Source organism: Panthera uncia, assembly GCF_023721935.1.
Source record: "Panthera uncia isolate 11264 chromosome A3 unlocalized genomic scaffold, Puncia_PCG_1.0 HiC_scaffold_12, whole genome shotgun sequence".
NCBI classification, from domain to species: Eukaryota; Metazoa; Chordata; class Mammalia; order Carnivora; family Felidae; genus Panthera; species Panthera uncia.
This window is the reverse complement of record NW_026057579.1, coordinates 16896823-16917599: the sequence shown is the minus strand read 5'-3', so window position 1 is coordinate 16917599 and position 20777 is coordinate 16896823. Positions and strand designations below refer to the sequence as shown.

Below are 20777 nucleotides of genomic sequence, written 5' to 3'. Positions count from 1 at the left end.
TAATTTGCATTGAAGCCCAGTATATAGCCATGTTGGTTTAAATATAAAAATATCCCTCTGTTCCAACATTTTGGTAAAATGTACCATGTTAATTCTGTGGGTTTGCATGTGCCCAGAGCGCCACTATATATCCTCAAGGTACAAGGGTCCAAATGTGAGAAACACCTGCCCCTTTATCCCAACCCACTTGTTAGATCCTGGCCCCTCCCTATTTTCTCACAGCCAAATGCCTTTAGCCACTTCCTATGTGGATGGGGCTTGGGAGATAGGGCAGTGAGCCTGACCTCAGACCTGTGAGACAGGGCACTGAGAGTGGAGCCATCCCATACTTCCTCCAGGGGATGTCCTTAGACTTCACCAAGCCCTTGAAGTTGAACAATTCACTGTTGGTCCAGTTTATCTTGATGACTCATATCAATTATTTGTACCATGCTTAATTAAGAATTGTCAAGGCCACTGGATCCACATTACTGTTTGGACTTAGGGAGGGGAGAACTAACCCTGTTTGATTTCCTGCTAGGTTGCAGGCACTGTGTCATGTAAGGTATACACACTATCATATTTAATCCCCACACGAATTAAGTCCTCACATGGAGTAGGTGCCAATGTCTTCATTTTACAAATTATCTAGCACTGCAGGATGTAGCGGACACACAGCACCCAAACAACTCAGCTAGGATTCAAGTCCATGTTTTCTTATCCAAATCCTATCTTCTTTCCACTGTTCATGATGCAACGTCCCTTGCTTTTCTCTCTGTTGCATCTTATGCCCATTTCCCTCCTTATGGCCTCTATCAAAGAATGAAAGAAACAGAGAGGAGGTGAGGTCAGAATGTACGAATTCTGCTGTCAGCTGTTTCTGGAAGATGGAGAGGATGTGGGAGAGGTGGTGGATTGAAACCAATGTCTAAACTGACATTTCTCTTATCTCTGGAATTTATTTATTTGGGTTTGCCTCACAGGCACAGATAGAGACCTGGAGGGGGAGCATAGCTTCACCAAGCCCCTCATTCATCACCAGCAGGAGCGTCGGTCTCATTAATAACTGGGGCTTAATCCTCCACATTCAAAGAGACTCCCATTACCCAAAACAATAATTTTTTTAATTACCCAGGCAGAATGGCAATCGCATATTGAATACTAAGGATGATTTAAAACTAATAAATACTTTTGGAAATTCCTTGAACATTTTAATGAATTAAAAGTTATGAAATATTTATAAGGAGTAACAACGCCATTTAGTACCATTAATAAAATAAATACATTAGTCAGAGAATGAAATTCATTACTATTTTACTACTAGACATTTATGTCAATGACTGAATATTGCTCCAAATTACTTGTAAAATAGACCAATTATTTTAGTGTGATTAATCTTTTCAATTATTTCTTTTATGTAGTTGTAATTTGAAAGTAATTTTCTTCTGGGAGGACAATGACCTCAGCGCACTGGTTCCTTATTTATTTATATTTAAAAATCTTTTGTCTTGGCCTCCATTTCCGGGTGATTTCCAATGGTCAAATATTTAAAAGAGTTGATCGAGCAATCATTGTTCCTATGTACTTTGTGGGGCATTTTTAATTGGGTTTATTAGTGGTTATGAATAAGCCATTCCAATGTAAGGAAGTTTCTGCCAACAGCAGCTGTACATCCGTAGGGAAAGGAGGGGCAAGCAAAATGCTTTCCTGGTTCCACCAGCTGGGGGCCTGGCTGATTTAGATCCTATTCTCAGAAGTATGATAAGCGCACATCACAGAATGTTTGGGTCTTCCTTGGCCACTAAGGATCCCCACAGGATGAAACAGTCTCACTCCTTTGCAGGGCACATTGGATTCTGGGCACCCAGTCACAAAGGGAAAAAAAAATGACATTATCAGAGAGAAAAGCATAGATTGTGGGCGGGAAGAGAAGCAACCGCCTTCAAAATCAGAAAATAGATCTGGGCTTTCCAAGTTTCTGCTGGCAGCAGGGGTGAACTTGCCCTTGGCCCAATGGCTCAGACAAGGTGCAGGTGTAAAGGGAAAGGTGGGCCTGAGCCTGCAAACATATCCTGGGATACTTGTGATGAATTATCCCATCCTGGTTCCAGAATGAGGACATTCATCTCAGTCAGGGGTGAGGAAGGGGGAAGGCAATGGTACATTTATTGTGCCAAGCACCGTGCCAGGGGCTGGATGCATAATATCAGTTTTTCATTTCTCAACAAACTTATAATTATGTAACATTAGTCCCATTTACTGTTGAGAAAACCAAAACTCAAAGAGTTTTTTTTTAATGTTTATTTATGAAGGAGAGCGAGAGCATGAGAGAGCATGAGTGGAGGAGGGGCAGAGAGAGAGAGAGAGAGCGAGAGAAACAGACAGAGCGTGAGTGGGGGAGGGGCAGAGAGCGAGCGAGCGAGCGAGAGAGAGAGAGAGACAGACAGACAGACAGACAGAATCTGAAGCAGGCTTCAGGTTCTGAGTTGTCAGCACAGAGCCCGACGTGGGGTTCGAACTCACAAACTGCGAGATCCTGACCTGAGCTGAAGTTGGACGCTCAACTGACTGAGCCACCCAGGAGCCCCCAAAACTCAAAGATTTTTAAAAACTCTTCTGAGCTCAGAAGGGTTGTAAGTGATAGACCTGGAATGCCACACTCATTCTGTCTATTTCCAAAGCCTGTAATCCTCGTCCTCCATTGTAACCAGAAAAGCTTTATTCAGTGCTTACTATGAGCGAAGCACTGTTAGTTGCTAATTGGGGTACAGAGATTAAAAAGAAAAAGACACAGTCTTTGATTCTAGGAATTTAGCATCTATTGAGCAAGATACATAAATAACTCTGGAAAGAAGTAGACTGTTCTAAAAAGGAAATATATGGAGACATAATTCTGAGCTGAGACTTCTTGGAGAAGATAGCATTGGAGCTGAAGTTTGAAAGAAGTGTAGGGCTTGAGGAGACAGATATTGGGGATGGGAGGGGGAGGGGACTCTAAAGGGGGCACTGCTGGAACAAAAGGTTGAGGTGCGAGGTGTTTGGGGAAATGTGAGAGAGATCTCAGTGGCTACAGGAAATCACAATTTTAATGCTTATCTTTTAAACAGTACAATCCACAGGTAAGTTATGAGTGGGAAATTTTAGAAATAGGCAGTTCATAAGGAGAATGTTTTGTAAGTGAGCCTCACCCTTCACGTGGAGGGCACAGGGAGAACCAAGGGACATGGCTGTGGCTGCTATTTCTCCTTGGCTTTCACTTCCAAGCATTACAACCACCACTGCACAGTTGACTCAGGCCCTTGAAGTGACTAAGCTGGGTGATAGCCACCTTGGTGTCAGTGTCAGATTGGCAGTTCGGTGGCTCTCAACACCTGCTTGGCATTTGGTTATTGTTAGCATCACATAATTTTGCAGGAGGCATCAGAAGAGCCAATTTGCTTCTGTGACTAGTACTTTCTCCATAAGAAACGGAGCATCAGTGAGGGAGCACCTTTGTTTTTATAGGCTTCAGGCAGGTGAGTCGCAGAGAGGTCAGGTAGCTCAGGGCATCATCATCCATAATGCGTCCCCACAGCCATCTTCTCATTTGACCCTCACGGTTAAGGTCAGTTTTGGGACAACCACTGGCATATTTTTATTCCTATTTTAAATAAAAAACACCATCGATGTGCCAATTCTGATAGAGACCTTTAATATCCCTTCTGATCTGAAGAGTTGGCTCGACTGTGGCAAATAAGAGGTGGAAAGGGGACTTTGATCCTCTGATTGCTGGTTCAGTGCTCATTTTGTGGTACTTCTGAGCAAGACACATGGGAACCAGTGTAGAGGAAGAGACCTGTACAAATGGAGCATTTATTCAATACCTCTGGTGCGAATTAAATGTAAGTCAGGGATGCCCTTGGGGGAGCAGTTTTGTGCAAAGCAGAATGGGCATTTTAAGGCCCCACACCAAAACTCAGTCCTAAGACAGAAGCAAGTTTCTATCAGTATCACGGAGCATTCAGTCTAGTATGTGCTCAGTAAATGTCGAAGGAACGGGCAAGTCTGTGGACGGAATGATTGATGATTCTGCTACATAGAGCTTTCTGCTGGCAGCCTGAGGACAGCACCACAGTAATCACCATTTTATAAGCACGGACTGAGGATCCTGCTGGGGTGTTGCTTGCTGTTGGAACAGAAAATGTCCCATTTGGGCCAGGCTGCCAGGAGCCCATGAGGTTATCCCTCATTTTACCCAGCTGGATTTTGGAGCCTACTCCAGAGATTGATTGGTTCCACACGGCTGGCCAAGATTAGAATCCATTTGCTCAGCTTCTTTCGTTTCCTCTTGTCCCCTCTTGGCCTAAGGAGAGCATTCTTGCCTGGCCATCGTTGTCTTTGGTGGAGTAGGAGGAGAGAGAGGGAACAACATTGGGACATGCCACACATTTTTGTTTTTTACTGGAAACATTCATACTAGCTCCATACTTAGCATCTCAAAGCCAGGACTCAGTGAGACAAGAACTTGCCTTGTGTAAATGGGCCATAGCCCAAAGTGTAGCAGCCTTGTCCTTAGTCTTAATTGTTTAAGGAAGGTACAATTAATGTTAACAACTTTTGGCGATCACGTTTTATGTAAGCACAGAATCATAAGATCAAAAACCTGGAATTAATAGGAGAATTGAAAATAAGAATGCCCAGTGGTTCTCAAAATGTATTTTATGAACACCCATGGAGGTGGTGGGGGAGTGGGTGTCAAGGGCTGTGGAGGAGGTAGGTTCCAACCATCACTTTTCCTAGGGAAGCTTTGCTTGTATACTTTTATATAATGGATGTATATATAAAACTTTAGTTAAATTAAGGGTTCAGTCTCTAAAAAAATCTTTGAAGACCATAGATCCAGTTTAAATGCCATCATTTTAGGTCCAGAGAGGTTAAGATACCTGTGCATCCCCAATTCTTTAGGAACATGTGTTTTAAGGTATCCATGGTGGTGGGACTGCTTTTGACACTGGATTCCTGCCCCTTTCTGCACTACAGAAGTGAGTGAAATAACCCCTCATTGGTCACATGAGGATTATGACATCCTCTCTGCCGGGCACATCAGAGAAATTACTGTGTCTGAAAGTGTCTCAGTAGGGTAAGGAACCAAGAGTGCTTCTGGCTGAGAAATCTGTTAGTGAGCTAAATGTGGTTCTGACCCAGGAAACCTCAGATATGATTCTTGTAGGTTCATGAAAGAGAACAAGAACCACGGGGACTGGTGGTAAAATGTATTTAGGCTCACACAGGTGCCATCTGCAGCTCCTTGATGTTCATGGACGGGGTGTCCACTGTTGGCCAGTGGGCAGTGGTACACCTAAACCACCTCTGACCAACCTAGGCAGGGAAAGGGAAGTTCTAAATTAGATTCTTAGAAAAACTGAGAGCTTGAGAACCATGAGGTGAAGGTAGAAATCACATTGGGGTGGCCAATAATTTAGTGTATCAAAATTCAAGGTAAATCTTTGGGTGGTTTGTTTATTCAATTTCCACTGGTGAGGGAGTCAGAATAGATGCTTTCTGGGGTGATTTCCAGGAAGTAGCAGCAACACACAGCAGCTAAGAGCATGGATACTGGAGTAGATGAGCTCTGTTCCAGTATCAGCTGTGAGACTTGGGGCAAATTACTTAAGTCTCTGTGCCTCAATTTCCTCATCTATACAGTGGAAATGCTGATAATGATAATGCATACCTCATAGTATTATTGTGAGGCTTAAATGAGTTAATATATGCAAAGAATTTAGAATGGAGCCTGGCACATAGAAGGTGTGAGATGGGTGTTTGCAATTATATTCTTTTTTTTAAATGAAATTTATTGTCAAATTGGTTTCCATACAACACCCAGTGCTCATCCCAACAGGTACTCTCCTCAATGCCCATCACCCATTTTCCCCTCACCCCACCCCCCATCAACCTTCAGTTTGTTCTCAGTATTTAAGAGTCTCTTATAGTTTGACTCCTTCCCTCTCTGTAACTCCCCCCCCCATTCTCCTCTCCCCTGGTGTTCTGTTGAGATTCTCAGGATCCCCATATGAGTGAAAACATACAGTATCTGTCTTTCTCTGCCTGACTTATTTCACTTTGCATAACACTCTCCAGTTCCATCCACGTTGCTACAAATGGCCAGATTTCATTCTTTCTCATTGCCAAGTAGTATTCCGTTGTATATATAAACTACATCTTCTTTATCCATTCATCAGTTGATGGACATTTAGGCTCTTTCCATAATTTGGCTATTGCTGAAAGTGCTGCTATAAACATTGGGGTATATTTTTATGAGCTGCACAGTGTTTTTACAAATCATTTTCAGGAAGCTAGTCCTGCCCCTTCTGATGTGTTTTTCTGTAGACTCCTCTGAACACGTGGAGTCCTGATGAGTGTCCTGCACAATTCTATTGCTTTGGCTTGTCTGCTGAAGAAAAGTCTTTGTGAATGGGTGAAGGGTTCCTGGAAGCCCAAGCATGGGTGTCTCTGGAGGCTGATATCTCTCCCATCATTGACGAATTTATCAACTATTTTTCTTTTAACACCAGGAAAAAAACCTCTTCTAACAAATTTACATTCACTGCTACCTTCTTTTGGAAATAATAGGCTAATAGCCCAAAGCTATAAAAGCAGGAGCAGCATTTATCAATGATTAACTAACAATCAGTCAACAAATATTTACGTAGTGTTTTCTATGTGTTTAGCACTGTGTTACATGCCCCCTGGAGAAATAAAAGAAATATAAGACAAGATCCCAAACCTCAAGTTAGGGTCCCAAAATAACTAACTTGGAAAGAATTATAAAATAGATGCTAAATTTAGATGTAATAGCAAAGCCTTCTGAGAAAGATTTTTGTATCTATGAATGATGTTCTGGAGGGTTTGGGCCCTAAACTGGATCCTAAATGATGAGTCCGCATTCAAAATGGAAGACCTGGGACCAAGGTGGCCATTCCTGGTATAGTAGACAGAAAACCAGTCTGACTAGAGGGCAGGAGGTGTGGAAAACAGAGGGCATAACGTTGGACAGGTCCTGAGGCCAGATTGTAAAGAAGCTTGGAAGTCAGGCAGAGACACTCAGGCTTTCCAGGCAGGACTAAACAATGGTGAAAGTACTGAGGCTGGAGTCGAGATGGCTCTGATGTCACTCCCAGCTCTATCACCAACCAGCTGGGTGATCCCCAGCCCATCACTTTCCTGGACCCAGGAATGAGTAAGGTGGCCCAGTCTAGCCCCCTCATATTTCTGATGTGTGAGGCAATAAGAAGTTACTGAGATGTCATGAAAGTGCCACAAAGAAAGGGAATTTTGGGCAGATTGGTGTGGCAATATGTTAGGGATGGGTAACGGCATCAGCCAGACTAATTGGCTACTGCCAAAGCCCAGGGATGTGTAACAAAGGCCCAGATAAGGTACATTGTTGTGGAAATGAAGTCATAAGGGTAAATTCAAGAGACAACAACAGTAGCATCTAGATAGCAACAGATAGGATGTAAGGCAGCCACGAGTCTAAAGCCCAGGGCTTGGCGATTTGGATATAGGGAGAGGAGGATGAGTCAAAGATAATTCTAAATCTTCTGGTAATAAATAAAACCTCTTTCCCTACACAGTCCACAAAGGTGCTAGAATGTGGTGGACAGAAACACTGGCTTGGTGGTCAGACTGACTTGGGATTGAGTTTGGCTCTATTTTTCCCTAACTGAATGACCTGGGCAAGTTTTGAGACTTCTGTGAGCTTCAGTTTCCCCATCTGTAAAATAAGATAATAGAACCTGCTTTATAGCACTAGTGTAAAGTTCACATGAGATAACACATGTGAAAGGATCAGCACTTCCCTTCGTGCATGGTAAGTGCTCTGTTGATGTTAACTTTTATTGCTTATTAACTGAGCACCTATTAAGTGTTACACACTGTGATAGCTGTCAGGATTAAGAGAGGAAAGAGGTATGGACTCAGCCCTTGACATCCACAAATAAGTACAATCTCCTATATGGGGAAAATTGTCCCAACATCCCCTGTAAGGCTTCTCCATACTAACTAAAATGGCACCTCTCCTCATGTAGGCCAAGGAAGAGCTGTAGAGTTCTACAGATGTTTCTCCTTTAATATTCTGTCTGTGCCTCATCAGGAGGGGACCAAGTTACTATCAGAAAATAGACCAGGCATCCTGTAGACCTATCTATAACCCTGGCTAACATGTCACCAGCCCTGTTCACTCTGTCGAAGACAATACCACTCTCCTTATTTCCTTCCTTTCATGACCTAAACCAAAGCAATGACATAAGAAAACACAGACATTTGTCTATATCAAATAGGCTTTGAGCATACCTCAGAAACAACTCCTTCCATTTAAAAACATGAATGTAGTTTTAGGATGCTTCTTATGTCTGCAACTTGTCCATACCAACTGATGTGCACCTGAGTTGTTCTACCATGGGAGGGAAAATTATAAGTTCCCAGGAAGCACAGGAATTACTTTGTTTTTCTCTGTTCTGTGCTTTACACATCCATACTTATCCCTTCATACCCCTTGGTGGCCACAGGAGTTCAAGTCAGAGAAGGGGTGCAGAGAACATCTGCCTCTCCATGGAGCATCTGTTCTTATACATGGAGCCTCTGAAGGAAGGTAGCTGGGACATGAGAACCTTCCTAGGTCTCTTGGCCAATCTACCTGCTCTAGGGAATTAGAAGCAGACTTCTTTCCTCCCTCCTGTAAGAAAGTGACCTGTCAGAAGACATACTTTTTGGATCAAGAGAGGTCAACTCTCTTGGTTTCATAAGGGTAGAGAAGCAGACAAGAAACAGGTCTTTTAAACCCTGAAACAAACTCACTGAAAATGCAACATAAGATATAGAGGAAGAATTTTTTAGGTTAAATGGAGTCATAGGGGTAAGGGAGGAAAAATCTGTTTGAGATCCTTGACTCAGACGTACAAAGAATTTTTGCAACATTATTTGGGCTGGGCCAGATATCTGGAGTTTTTTGCCTCCTGTTCCCTTCTTTTCACATTACTCAAATGAGATTAGGCCAATTCTGGGAACTGATACCTTCTCCCTGTCACATTCCTATTAACTGGCTCCATTTCAACAGATGGTCTTTTTTGGACAGTACATAGACATTGACATCTGTGAGGATTGATGGTGTCCAGAGACATTCACAAATCCCCAAGTTTGTGAATGTGGAAACATTTGTACAAGCTCTGGCTTTCTCCCAAACCACATGTTTCTTATACATTGCTTCACATCACAGGTTAACCACCTTTTCAACTTGAACTGAAGTTCAATCTATCACATTATGATGATTTTTCTTTTTCTCACACATAAACCAGTTTTCATTAAAGGAAAAAAAAAACCATTTTGTGAAAGTTCTTACAAGACCAGCAATGAATGAAGAGCCCTAACAGCATAAGAAACTGGCTGGTCAGTAGTCTCTTAAGGGAGTTCCCTTTGTACATACACCACCTCTAAGAGGCCCGTGATTTAAAGCTGAGCTTTTCTGCATGCAACAGATTGCTGGGTGTTATGGGCCTTCATGGTTGTTTATGAACAGTCTAAATTGAGAATTTAGGTCTGGGAATGCTACAGACTTCATTCCTCTCCATACTTCATTCTTGGGCCTCTTAGACCACAGATTCCATGGCACACCTGACACCTTCCTTCCCAGTGAACCTTTGGTCAGAGGCAGGCACAGCAGAATAGCAGTAATGAAAGCAACTTCTTCCTGAAGATTGTATGATTCAATCCCATCTCCTATACCTTCTACATGAGGGAAACAATAAAGGATGTTGATAATTATGATGCTAGGTCTTCTAAACAATCAAGGAAAGATCAACCTCATGTTATCTATTGATGATTCATTTCTTCCTGCTTACTAATCAGACTTGAAGCAATATCTAATGAAAGATACATATGAGATATGATTTGAAAATAAAAGTAGAAGGTCAAAAACTCTGTAGAGGGAGGGGAAATAAGTTTATCAAAAACACATACAGCTGTAATTACTGGGATTAAGTACTACATTGAGTTCAGAGTTTCCTGGCAACAAAGGCAAAAGGAAAAAAAAAACAACAAAGCATTCTTTAGGAGAGAGATGCTTTTTCTTGGTAATAAATCTTGAGTAAATACACAATGTGGGACTTACACAAAAGGAATTCAACGATCGAGTGGACCATACCTTCATGTTATTTACAAAATAAGCAAAAGATTTCATATAAAACCATTTCCCAAGTTTCCCCTAAATAATTGCAGAAATCAAGTCATTAAAAATAATTATTCATGCAATTTGCCTCAGGAAAAAAAAGAAGAAAATAATAACCACTATCAAGTTGGTAGGGTGAGGAGTAGGTAGAGATACAGGTGAAATAAAAATGGCAGCATGTTGATAACAATTGAAACTGGGTTGAGGGTATATGGAGGTCATTGTACTATTCTATTTATTTGTACACATTTGAAACTTTCCACAGTAAAAAACAAAACAAAACAAAACAAAACAATGTAGCTGAAAGCATTTGGCAGCCAGGGAAGTTAAGCTGATATGTTCTCTAACAAAGACTATTCTGTTTGACGAAGTTTCAAGGTAAGCAGATATAATGTCATACTCAGTCTTTGAAAATCCATCAGCTGGGGAATGGAGTACTTGGTAATATTCAGAACCAGCTCCAAGGCACCATAGACTTCACTGTATAAACAAGCACATTCCCAGCTAATCATGGTGGCAGGCTATCAAGACACTTAAGACAGCACGCTACCAAGGAGTGGAGGGGAAAGCCAGATTCACATACCTTCACTGCAGTTCTTCAGGGCAAAGAAGTCCACTGCAGACAAGCTTCGGTTTCCACTAGAGATGTATTCCAGGGCCACTCGGAATGGGTTCTCTGGTCGCCCAATTCTTCCCTGAAGCACTGTCCAACTGGTTGCATTGGAAAACAGAGGGGAAGAACATAGAGGAACAGTGGTGAGAAGCAGGCCTAACCTGCACAGAGCTCCTGCACTTGCAATGATCTCAGGGCCCACGCTCTTTGTGGGCACCAACAGATGCGACCCCAGGGGCTCTGAGAACCATGACTCAGACGTCAACACACACATTTGTTTCCTTCTTGTCCACCAACTCAGAGACCCACTTCTCAAAGCCACTGGGGCCAGTGGCCACTGGTGTTCCTTTTGTCATATTCTTTCAGGCAATTGCAGACCTTTGGGCTATATTAGCAGGTTAGTCTTACAGGAAAAGAATATATGTTCTTAAGAAAACCTGTCAGCAGAGTGAAGGTTTATTGGTGTATTCATAATTATCTCTGGGAAGAATGTTTTTCAGATTTTTTTCTGATTTCAAAGTCTCAGAACCCTTGAGTTTGCTATATGGTTGCTTAAGGGAAGCTAGCAAGGGCTATTTATTTACTGCAGGAAAATTAAAGTGCACCGAAGCATGTACTTTGGGGTAAAAGGCACCTAAGATTGGCGTGAACTCTACAAAAAAGGTGCAAACAGAAGAAGATAGAAGTAGGTCGAATGGTGAGCTCTGCAGCCATCTCTGTTCAAGGACACAGACACCGCTGGAGAACAGAGAATAAGCTGAATGAACATTTTTTACACCTCACTCATGCTATTAACCTCTTGGAATAGCCTCCTGTCACTGATTGGAACATCAAATTTACTTCCCACCATTGATTCCGTTTTTTTTAAAATACGTATAGTTATGTTGACAATTTTCAATAGTGGGTGGAAATTACCTGGACTATTCCATATTTTTTTCCATTTAAAAAACAGTTTTATTGAAGTATATTTGACATACAGTAAATTACATATTCTTTTAAATTCCTTTAAAAACAGTTTTATTGAAGTATATTTAATATACAAATTGCATGCCCTAAAATGTATAGTTTAGTGAATTAAAGTGTATGAATTAATGAGTTTTGACATATGTATATACCCATGAACTCCTCACAATGTTTCATATTGTCCTACCATTATGTAAGACCATAGGTAGGTTGCAAAGTACAAGTGCAAAGGAATTTAGAGAAAGATTAGCTTTCTGCTAAAAAAATTTTTTTAAAGCACCCCTTCTCCCGCAAGTCAAAGCAATGCTCACAGTAAAAAACATGAAAGGGGCTCCTGGGTGGCTCAGTTGGTTAAGTCCCTGACTCTTGATTTTGGCTCAGGTCATGATCTCACAGTTTGTAAAGTCAAGCCCCACATCAGGCTTTGCGCTGGCAGTGAGGAGCTTGCTGGGGATTCTCTCTCTCCCTCTCTCTCTCCTTTCTGCCTCTCCCTTGCTCTCTCTCTCTCTCTGTCTCAAAATAAAAAGAAATTTTAAAAAATCCACCCATTCAGGAAAGGTAACAAAGGAAAGTAAAAGTCACCCAGAACCTCATTATCCAGAGATAATTGTTGTCAACACTTCTGTAACCTTTTAGCTACGCTTTTATATAAACAAGACTATCTTGCTGTATGTAAATGAAGAATCACTGAATTCAACTCTTGACACCAATATTGCACTGTATGTTAACTAACCAGAATTTAAGTAAAAATTTAAAAAGAAAAAGAATAAGGGGCGCCTGGGTGGCTCAGTCGATTGAGCATCCAACTTCAGCTCAGGTCATGATCTCACGGTTCGTGGGTTCGAGCCCTGCACTGGGCTCTGTGCTGACAGCTCAGAGCCTGGAGCCTGCTTCAGAGTCTGTGTCTCCTCTCTCTGACCCTCCCCTGCTCACATTCTGTCTCTGTCTCTCTCTCAAAAATAAATAAACATTAAAAAATTTTTAAAAAAATAAAAGGAAAAGAATAAACAAGACCATCCTACATGTGCTCTCTGTGACTGGACTTTGCCATTCAATGGTATGTCAGGAGACAATAAATATAGACTGCATGATTAGTTCAATGACTGCATATTTAATGATTTGTGCATTGCTTCTGAGTTTTCCTTTTCATTATCATGCTGAGGTTAACCCCGTGTGCTTCTGTAAAACTGCCTTAAGACAAATTCTTAGAACCCGAGTCAAAGTGTGTGTACATTGAAAACTCTGAGCATATTGTCAGTCCTCCAACAGTGAGTCAGAAAGCCCGTTTCTCCAACTGCTTGTTAACACTGGATCCTGTCAAATCTTTTCTGTCTTTGCTACCTTTTGGTGATGAAGTCATTGCCTAAGGCAATCAGTGGTCTTTCAGTGGGGTGCTCTTGGATGGCAGTTTTGAGTCTCCAGTCCTGCCATGTTGCTGGGCATACAGCAGGAATGTGCTGAGTGAAGAAGGTAGCTTTGTTCTCAAACTATGCTCTTCTGTAGTTAATTCAGATCACTGGAGCCAATGCCTCAGCCATTTAATACAAGTGTATTAAGTTTCCCCACAATAGATGCTGTAGAAGGGATTATTGCTGTTGTAAAGTTTGTTCCCTGTTACTGTACCCAGCAGGATTTCTATCCAAAATAAAACCAGTGCAATTGAATAAGGTAAAGGAGGCCTTTCGGTTTAAATGTGGAGCTGTCAAAGAAAGAAATATCTGAAAAGAAAATGTAAACATGGGGTTCTTAAGAAAAAAACAAACGAGACAAAGAGAGCAGAATTTTTCTTGTTCTTCTGAAAAAGAAAGAACCTTATTTTTTGAGGAAAGATGGTGGAGAAATGCATGACTATTCACATTCTGCCAAAATCATAGCTCTCTGCTGCGAGGAATGATGGATTTTAATCCAGGTACACTGTGGCCCTTGACAATGATTTCCATTTCTATATTGGCACTAGCCCTCTGGATAAATGTGTCAAGAGTTTTAGGAATTAGTTTCTGAGTTACTGATGCAATAACTTTTGTCTGAAATTCTCTGGCCTCCCATAGTTTACTGCTGCAGCTTTAATAACTTTCAGGGCAGTTGCCAAACATGTATTTTATAACCAGGGAAGTTGGGATAAGAAAAGGGCAAGTTTGTACCTAGGGTCAGCTTTGTTTAAGAGACAGTGGAAACCCCAGGAAAAGCAAATGCAAGCTTTCTTTTCTGTCTGCCTCCGTTTTCTCTGCTTATATCCCAGCAGTCATGAAACTCCCTTATTGGGGTTCTATTTTCCTCTTTGGCTGTGGCAACTCTACTTGGGCTTGCAGGAGGGAAGGTTATGTTCTGACCTAGATCCTCCTAGAGACAAATGTGCAGCTGTGTCCATGTGTTGGGGATTTGTGGCTATCTTAGTACTGGTGCTTCAATCAATCAACTTGACAGTGTGGGGAGTCCATCTGGATTCTGGGAAGCCAGAAAGACTGTATGGTCAGCCTGTCACCATCCATTATCTTCCAGTTGTCTCTCCAGAGCTCTCCACTTCCAGTTTTGGCTCTGCCCCTCATGTTTCTGATGACTTTGAACAAGGCACTTTACTCTGAATGCCTGAAATTTTGCACGTTTTCTAATCAATGTATTCTCAACCAGAGAAAGTATCTCCAATTTTGTGTAAATTTGCTGAGAAAAAAAACCTGACCACACATTTTTGTCGAGTGGCTATATTATACTGAATGAATTACAATCCATCAAAAAAAAAAAAAAAGGGAAGAAAAGTTGGTTTGTGAATATCAAGGTCCATTTCTGACCCAGAGACTGGAAACCCCAGGAAAAACAGAGGCCATTCAGTGGGAGCTGAATCCTGGATTCTGGTTTTGGATTTGCATGGGCTGGGGCAAGTTCCTGTACCTCCTTGGGTTTTAGTTTTTTTGTTAGCAGAATGCAAGGATTGGATCAAAAGTTCTCCAAGGTCCATTATTGATCTAATGCTTATACTTCTCTAGCAATTTGCAGGAGTCCTAGTGACAAAACACTTTATGAAAACCCTGAAGGCTGCAATACACAAATAATATTCTACAGAAGGTGGAAGAAGTGATTAGGCAAAGAATTACAGATTTATATCTGCAAAGAGACTAAGTTCCATCTCCTCAGAGAAATGGAAAGACTTGCCCAAGGTCACATTTTTGGTTACTGCAGACCTAAGATTAAAATCAAGTATATTATTGCTCCCAGACTGCAAGAACAGGAGTCAGTGTAAACTATGGATCAGCCTGTATATTCATTTGCCATTTCATATCACTGGTGTCTCAAAAGTAGGAAAGGAGGTGTCTCCTTTGCATTATTAGAAGAATCACCAGTCTGGGTTTTAAGGGTAAACAGGCCAGCCAGACAATAAAATACATTGTCAGAAAATGCACACACAAAACAAAAAACCCTAAGAAGCTCTCGCATGGAAACAAGAATCTCCAAAGCTCCCACCACTCCTTACTAGAAGAGTCTGTACTTGTTTAAAGGAAACTGTCAGCACATCTGATGTGAGGCAGCTGCTGACAAGATTGAAGGGTTGGCAGCCATGACTCAAGAGGATGAAGACACACAGAGTTATTTTAAGTCCAGAATGAAGGGGCACTTTTTGATAGCCTGTGAGGACTATGGATGGCAGTTGACAAGACAGAGGAATGTGTATTAGTTTGCTACTGTATGATATTCTAATAGGTATGATGTTGACATAGGGCTGGCTCACAAAAGCAAGCCCTCAAACTACATGTTATTTACTGGAATGCCTTTCTGAGATGTTTTAGCTGTTGCAGTATCGCAAGGCCTAGAGTCAGCTCTCAGCTCCACCATCAGCTTAGCTAAGGGACCTTAGGCAAGTAATTTAACTTCTCTGATATTCAGTTTCCTTATTTTTAAGACGGAAATCATGCCTACCTCACTAGATTGTTGTGAGGATTTGTCAGAAAGATGTATGTGAAGGAACATCCTTTGGGGGCTCTCAATAGTGGGAGTTTTTATTATAGAAGACCACAGCTTTCTTCATGGAATGGTACTGGTCCATGAAACTATTAGCATCTCAACTCATTTATGAGATTCAAGGGGGAAAGGAATGTAGATAAAAGAATGGGAGAAAAGCATTTGCAATTTATCAATAGCAGACATCTTATTTGTTTAAACCAGAAAGAATTCTTCATTTTTAAATGGATTCTTCATGTGTTAAGCACAGCCCAAAGAAATCACGTTGAAATACCCAGACGACAAAATATAGTAGTGACTCTGATGGGAGGTCAGCACTGTATTTAGAGCTCTCCAAAGGGCTCTCATCTCACTTTAGAGTAAAAGCCTCTCATTTACCTTTGTATCTTCCTGTAGCATGTGGAAAGATGCCTTGTGTTTAGAACTTGGTTAGAATTTGTTGAATTGAGTTCCATTTCTCAGGTATTTACCAGTGCACTATTGTACACTAAATAAAGTATTAAATGCTCTGGGGAGCCTAAGGGTTTAGGATTTAGCTTTGCACTCAAGGAACTTACAGACTAGTGAGAAACAGTAAAAGTAAACACCAAAATATATAGTGAATGGCAGTATAGAAAAGCTAAGTGAGTGGCATAGGCATTATGTACTATTAAAGCTTAGAGGGCAAAGTGATGTCTCAGGTTGTGTGATCAAGGTGAGACTTGAGGGTGGGTTGTGCAGAGGGGGCAGGCAATGCAGAGATATTTGTGTGAACACATGAGCAAAGGCAATATAGACTGTGTATTCTGAGAACAGGAGGTCCAGGCTGGTTGAAGTCAATGTTTTTCATTTGTCATTACAGGAGGGAGGTCCCTTGTGTCTTACACACCCCTTCTTAAAGCTAGGGTCATTTATCATTCATTCATCATTGTGTATCCATACTCAGTATTTGTTGAATGAGAGAACAAATGCATGAACACATTTCTGTTAAATCAGACAAGGTTCTGACATTCTTGGATAAAATTTATATTGTAGTGGAGCTGAGGTTATCTAAAAGTTCACATCATTTCATTATCATTAGCTATTATCCATTCAGGTAATAATGATACCTTTCCTATTAGGAAAAACCTAAGGACTGGGAAAGTTTGGAGGTTGAGGGATGTTTACAGGTTGGTTCATCACATAGCTCTTGACTCTCCATTTGCCTACAAGTCTGTTCTTTAATGGAGCAGGGCCACGGGAAGCAACCATCAAACTACCTCTTGTCCAAGTACCTAGAACCCAAGGAAGGAATCAGAGAATTGTAGTAATTGAGACATGAAGTGATCTGAGTGTTTAACCAGGAGAGGTCCCATCTGATGCGTGAATGTTCTCTACAGGGCAGGTCAACCTTGAACCCAGTCAATATGGATATTAACAAGAGTAACAATAAGAGTTAACATTATGGAAGGCCAATGGTATACACTACTTCCAGCTGAGTTTTAAACACAGGTTAATGTGACTCCACAGTTTTTAGGAATACCGTCTTAAACTGCTCTTTTAAGCTTCTTAAGGTTAAAAGCTGTCTTCTTGAGGCTTTCTTCCAACTTCTGGCCCTGGTGAACACGGCTGCAGGCCAGAAGATAAAGGATGTAGTCATCCACGTATTCTGTAGTGGTCACAAGGGCAAAGTCATTTAGACTGTGAAGAGGCCCTTTGCCAAGACAGCCACACTCATGGGTTAAGCGGAGGATGATGAAAACCACATATATTAGCCAACCAATGTGTCCCTTTCTGGTAGAGCTCAGTCACACGACTATTTTTGTTAGTGAGCATAACATGGCCAAGGCTCTGGCCCTGCTGTTGACAGTCCTTTGCATGTCTCTTTGCTAAGACTCTTTCTCGACAAGTGTCCAGACATGGGTGTGAAGGTGTGAAGATTTGTTAGAAACAAGAAACTAAGCCTATGGGAGTTTGTTTAGATCAATACAGAAACAAACAAACAAATAAACAAACAAAAAAAGCCAATTGCCCTTCTCCCCTTAATCTTATCCTAAAGGAAAAAACACACATAACTTTAAACTTTTTCTTAAAATATACCTTATAGTAATTCTGCGGCAAATATAAACCATTCAGCACTATTTTTATCGTTTCCATTAAATCAGCCTGCATTTAAAGCATTTTATGGGAGATAGCGGGGGAAAAATGCCAGATCAATGTAAATTTTAGTGTGAAGTCCTTTGTTGCTTGTTAATTTTCTGTAATAATAATAATAACATGTATGTGTATGAGGTTTTTTTTTTATCCAGGTACCCTTGGATACTCTTCCTTGTTCCCTTGCCCTTTACAATTTCCCAAAGTTAGACAGATGTGCTCTGGAAAGGATTAGATCAGAAATGAGATTATGAGGTTTCAGGTTGATTCTGGATATGGCTCCCACTGGTCCACGTTGGCAAAAAGTTCCCTGGAGGATGAGTGGCATCTGGTTCTCCTGGAACAAAGGGTGTGCTCGCTGTGGCCATAGATGGATTTAGCTGAGAATTTAGCATTGGTAGCTAGAAAGCAGTTTTGGTTTACATCAGACATGATGTATAGGTGGCAGGGATCTGGAAGTTTGCACCTGGCTTTAGTAGGGTCCAAGAAAATGTTCCCAAACTATGTTTCTTCAAATTTTTCTCTCATGCTTTTGAGCAAAGAAAAAGTGAACGGGCACTTTAGCTCTCTTTAACTTCTGATTTTCCTCCTTTCTGTCCTCCCTCCCTTCCTTCCTTTCATCCATCCCTCCCTTCCCTTCTTCCCCTTTTCCTTCCTTCAAGGGAACATATTAAGACCACAAACTCTGAGCCAGATTTCTGGTTTTATAGTCCAAAGTCTGTCTCTTTTTGGCTGTGACCTTCAGTCAGCCACCTAACCTAACCTGTCTCTGCCTGAGTTCTGTCATTAAGAAGTGGGGATAATAATAGAATCTTACAAGGGTGTTGTGAAGACTGTGTGAGGTAAGACATGTAGGGCACTTAGCTAACACTCAATAAGCCTTAGGTGATACTGCTCTTATTATGTTAGTGTTTCTTTTCTCTCCTAAATCTAGTGTGGCAGATGACCTTTCAAGGAGCAACATTAGAAGAAGGTGGAATAGGAAACTGACCATATGGTAGGATTTTGGGAATCTGGGGGCAACTTCCCACCCCAGAATACCAAGATTCATAAGGCCCCTTTCATTTCCTCCTGTGGAGATGAAGAGACAAAATATACAAATGCAGGTATCCCAGGGAACATTGTGCCAAGCAATTTATTGGTCTGTGTGCATGTTTATTTATGTTCTGCCTCTTTCCAGAAGGGATTTAAGGCAGAACATAAATAAAGCTATTTTACTTTATCTCGTTTAATATTCACAATAAACACATGAGACAGATATTATCACCCCCATTTTATAAGCAAGAAAATTGAGGCTCAGAGAGGCTTACACAACTTGCCCATGTAGTAAATGATAAGAGGTGATATGAACCTGACACTCTTTATCTCAAAACTGCTGCACTTTCTACAACATTGCACATAGGTTTACATTTATGCTAAATGCAAATGATTAGTTTTTTAGAAGAGCTTTTTGGTGGGTTGAGAGTGGTTAGTATTTGAAGAACAGCAGTGTGCAGAAAAGGAGGTATTCAAGAAATATTTTGGCTTTTTTCCCATTGTTGCCCCAGGCTACCCTATTCCTTCCCTCCTCAGGTTTCACATTATCCTAATCCAGGTTGGGATATGCAGCCTTGTGGGAGGCAGGATTCCCCCAGCCCCTAGTTGAGATGTTTTTCTTCATTCTATATTTCAGGCCAGGAAGAGGAGAGTGAATTTATCTCTACTGACCTAGCTCCTATATCCTTGCAAGTGGGGTGAACATAAGTAGACTGATCATAGCCACAGCTGGAAGGAAAATAACAGTTGAAGAAGTGCTCTTAACTGGCCTCATGTGACCAGTTAGCTTGCTGAGTTAGCATAATCTCTGCATTGCACATTCATTGGAACCCTTTGTGCCTCCTGGACGTTACTCTCCAGGACATCTACACCTTCCGCTCCCATCACCTGAGTTAGACACCTACTGAGAATCACTTATACTTGTTCCCAAGTCTGTTTATGCAGTTGTGCTCATTCAGTTGATGCAACATGAGCAAGAAAAATTTGAATTACTTTGTAAAGACTAGTAGTGATAAACCACTACAAATAATTGCTGTTTAATTCAGTATATATGGGGCAACAGAAAAGATCAGGGGGGAAAAAAACTTAAAACTCTAGAAGTTCTCAGACTACTTCCCAAGTGCTTTAAAGAAATTGAAACTGAAAATCATGAAGGTGGTTTACGTAGAAAGAAAAAGCAGAACTCCAATCAACAGGCCTATAGTGGAAGCAAAGGCTCTGGCCCTACATCAAGAGACTGGTGGATTAGCACGCATTTAGAAGCAGCAAGCAAAGGCAAAATGTTTAAGGATGTTAGCTGATTCCCAAGCAACTGACAGTCCCAAGCTTGTCATCTAAGAGGGTTTCTTCTTTGCTCCAGGTTGTATAAAGAAATACCCAGAGGATTCACCAGTGCTTTTTTTCTTCTTTTTAAAGGAGGTAACACTGAGTAGCAGGCAAAAAAAATCAAGTGAGAGAAAACCTCAAAAAGAGGAGGGAGCCTGAGAATCCTGAAGCTCTTCTCTCAGTTCCTCTGTGTTTTGGCTTAGGTCCCACACAAGCTACTACCTCCTCCAGCATCTGCTAAACATTCCTAACCAGAGAGGGACTCGGCTGGATTCTGGGCAGGGAATGGGAAAGGAGAGAGGGTTCAGTTGGTGCCACATTCCAGGAATCATTTAAAATTATGCAATGGGAAAAGATATTTGCAAGTGACATATCGGACAAAGGGCTGGTATCCAAAATCTATAAAGAACTCACCAAACTCCACACCCAAAAAACAAATAATCCAGTGAAGAAATGGGCAGAAGACATGAATAGACACTTCTCTAAAGAAGACATCCAGATGGCCAACAGGCACATGAAAAGATGCTCAATGTCACTCCTCATCAGAGAAATACAAATCAAAACCACACTGAGATATCACCTCATGCCAGTCAG

The 20777-nt window shown here is 41.3% G+C and overlaps 1 protein-coding gene across 1 annotated transcript in view; it reads right to left on the bottom strand.

The window, feature by feature from the left end:
• The window catches only part of ALK (ALK receptor tyrosine kinase), a 675158-nt gene that overhangs the window by 173382 nt on the left and 480999 nt on the right, over positions 1-20777 (bottom strand). Inside the window, exon 5 of the mRNA XM_049651902.1 lies at positions 10767-10894. Coding sequence (XP_049507859.1) covers positions 10767-10894 — 128 coding nt within the window. The remainder of the gene's footprint in view (positions 1-10766; positions 10895-20777) is intronic.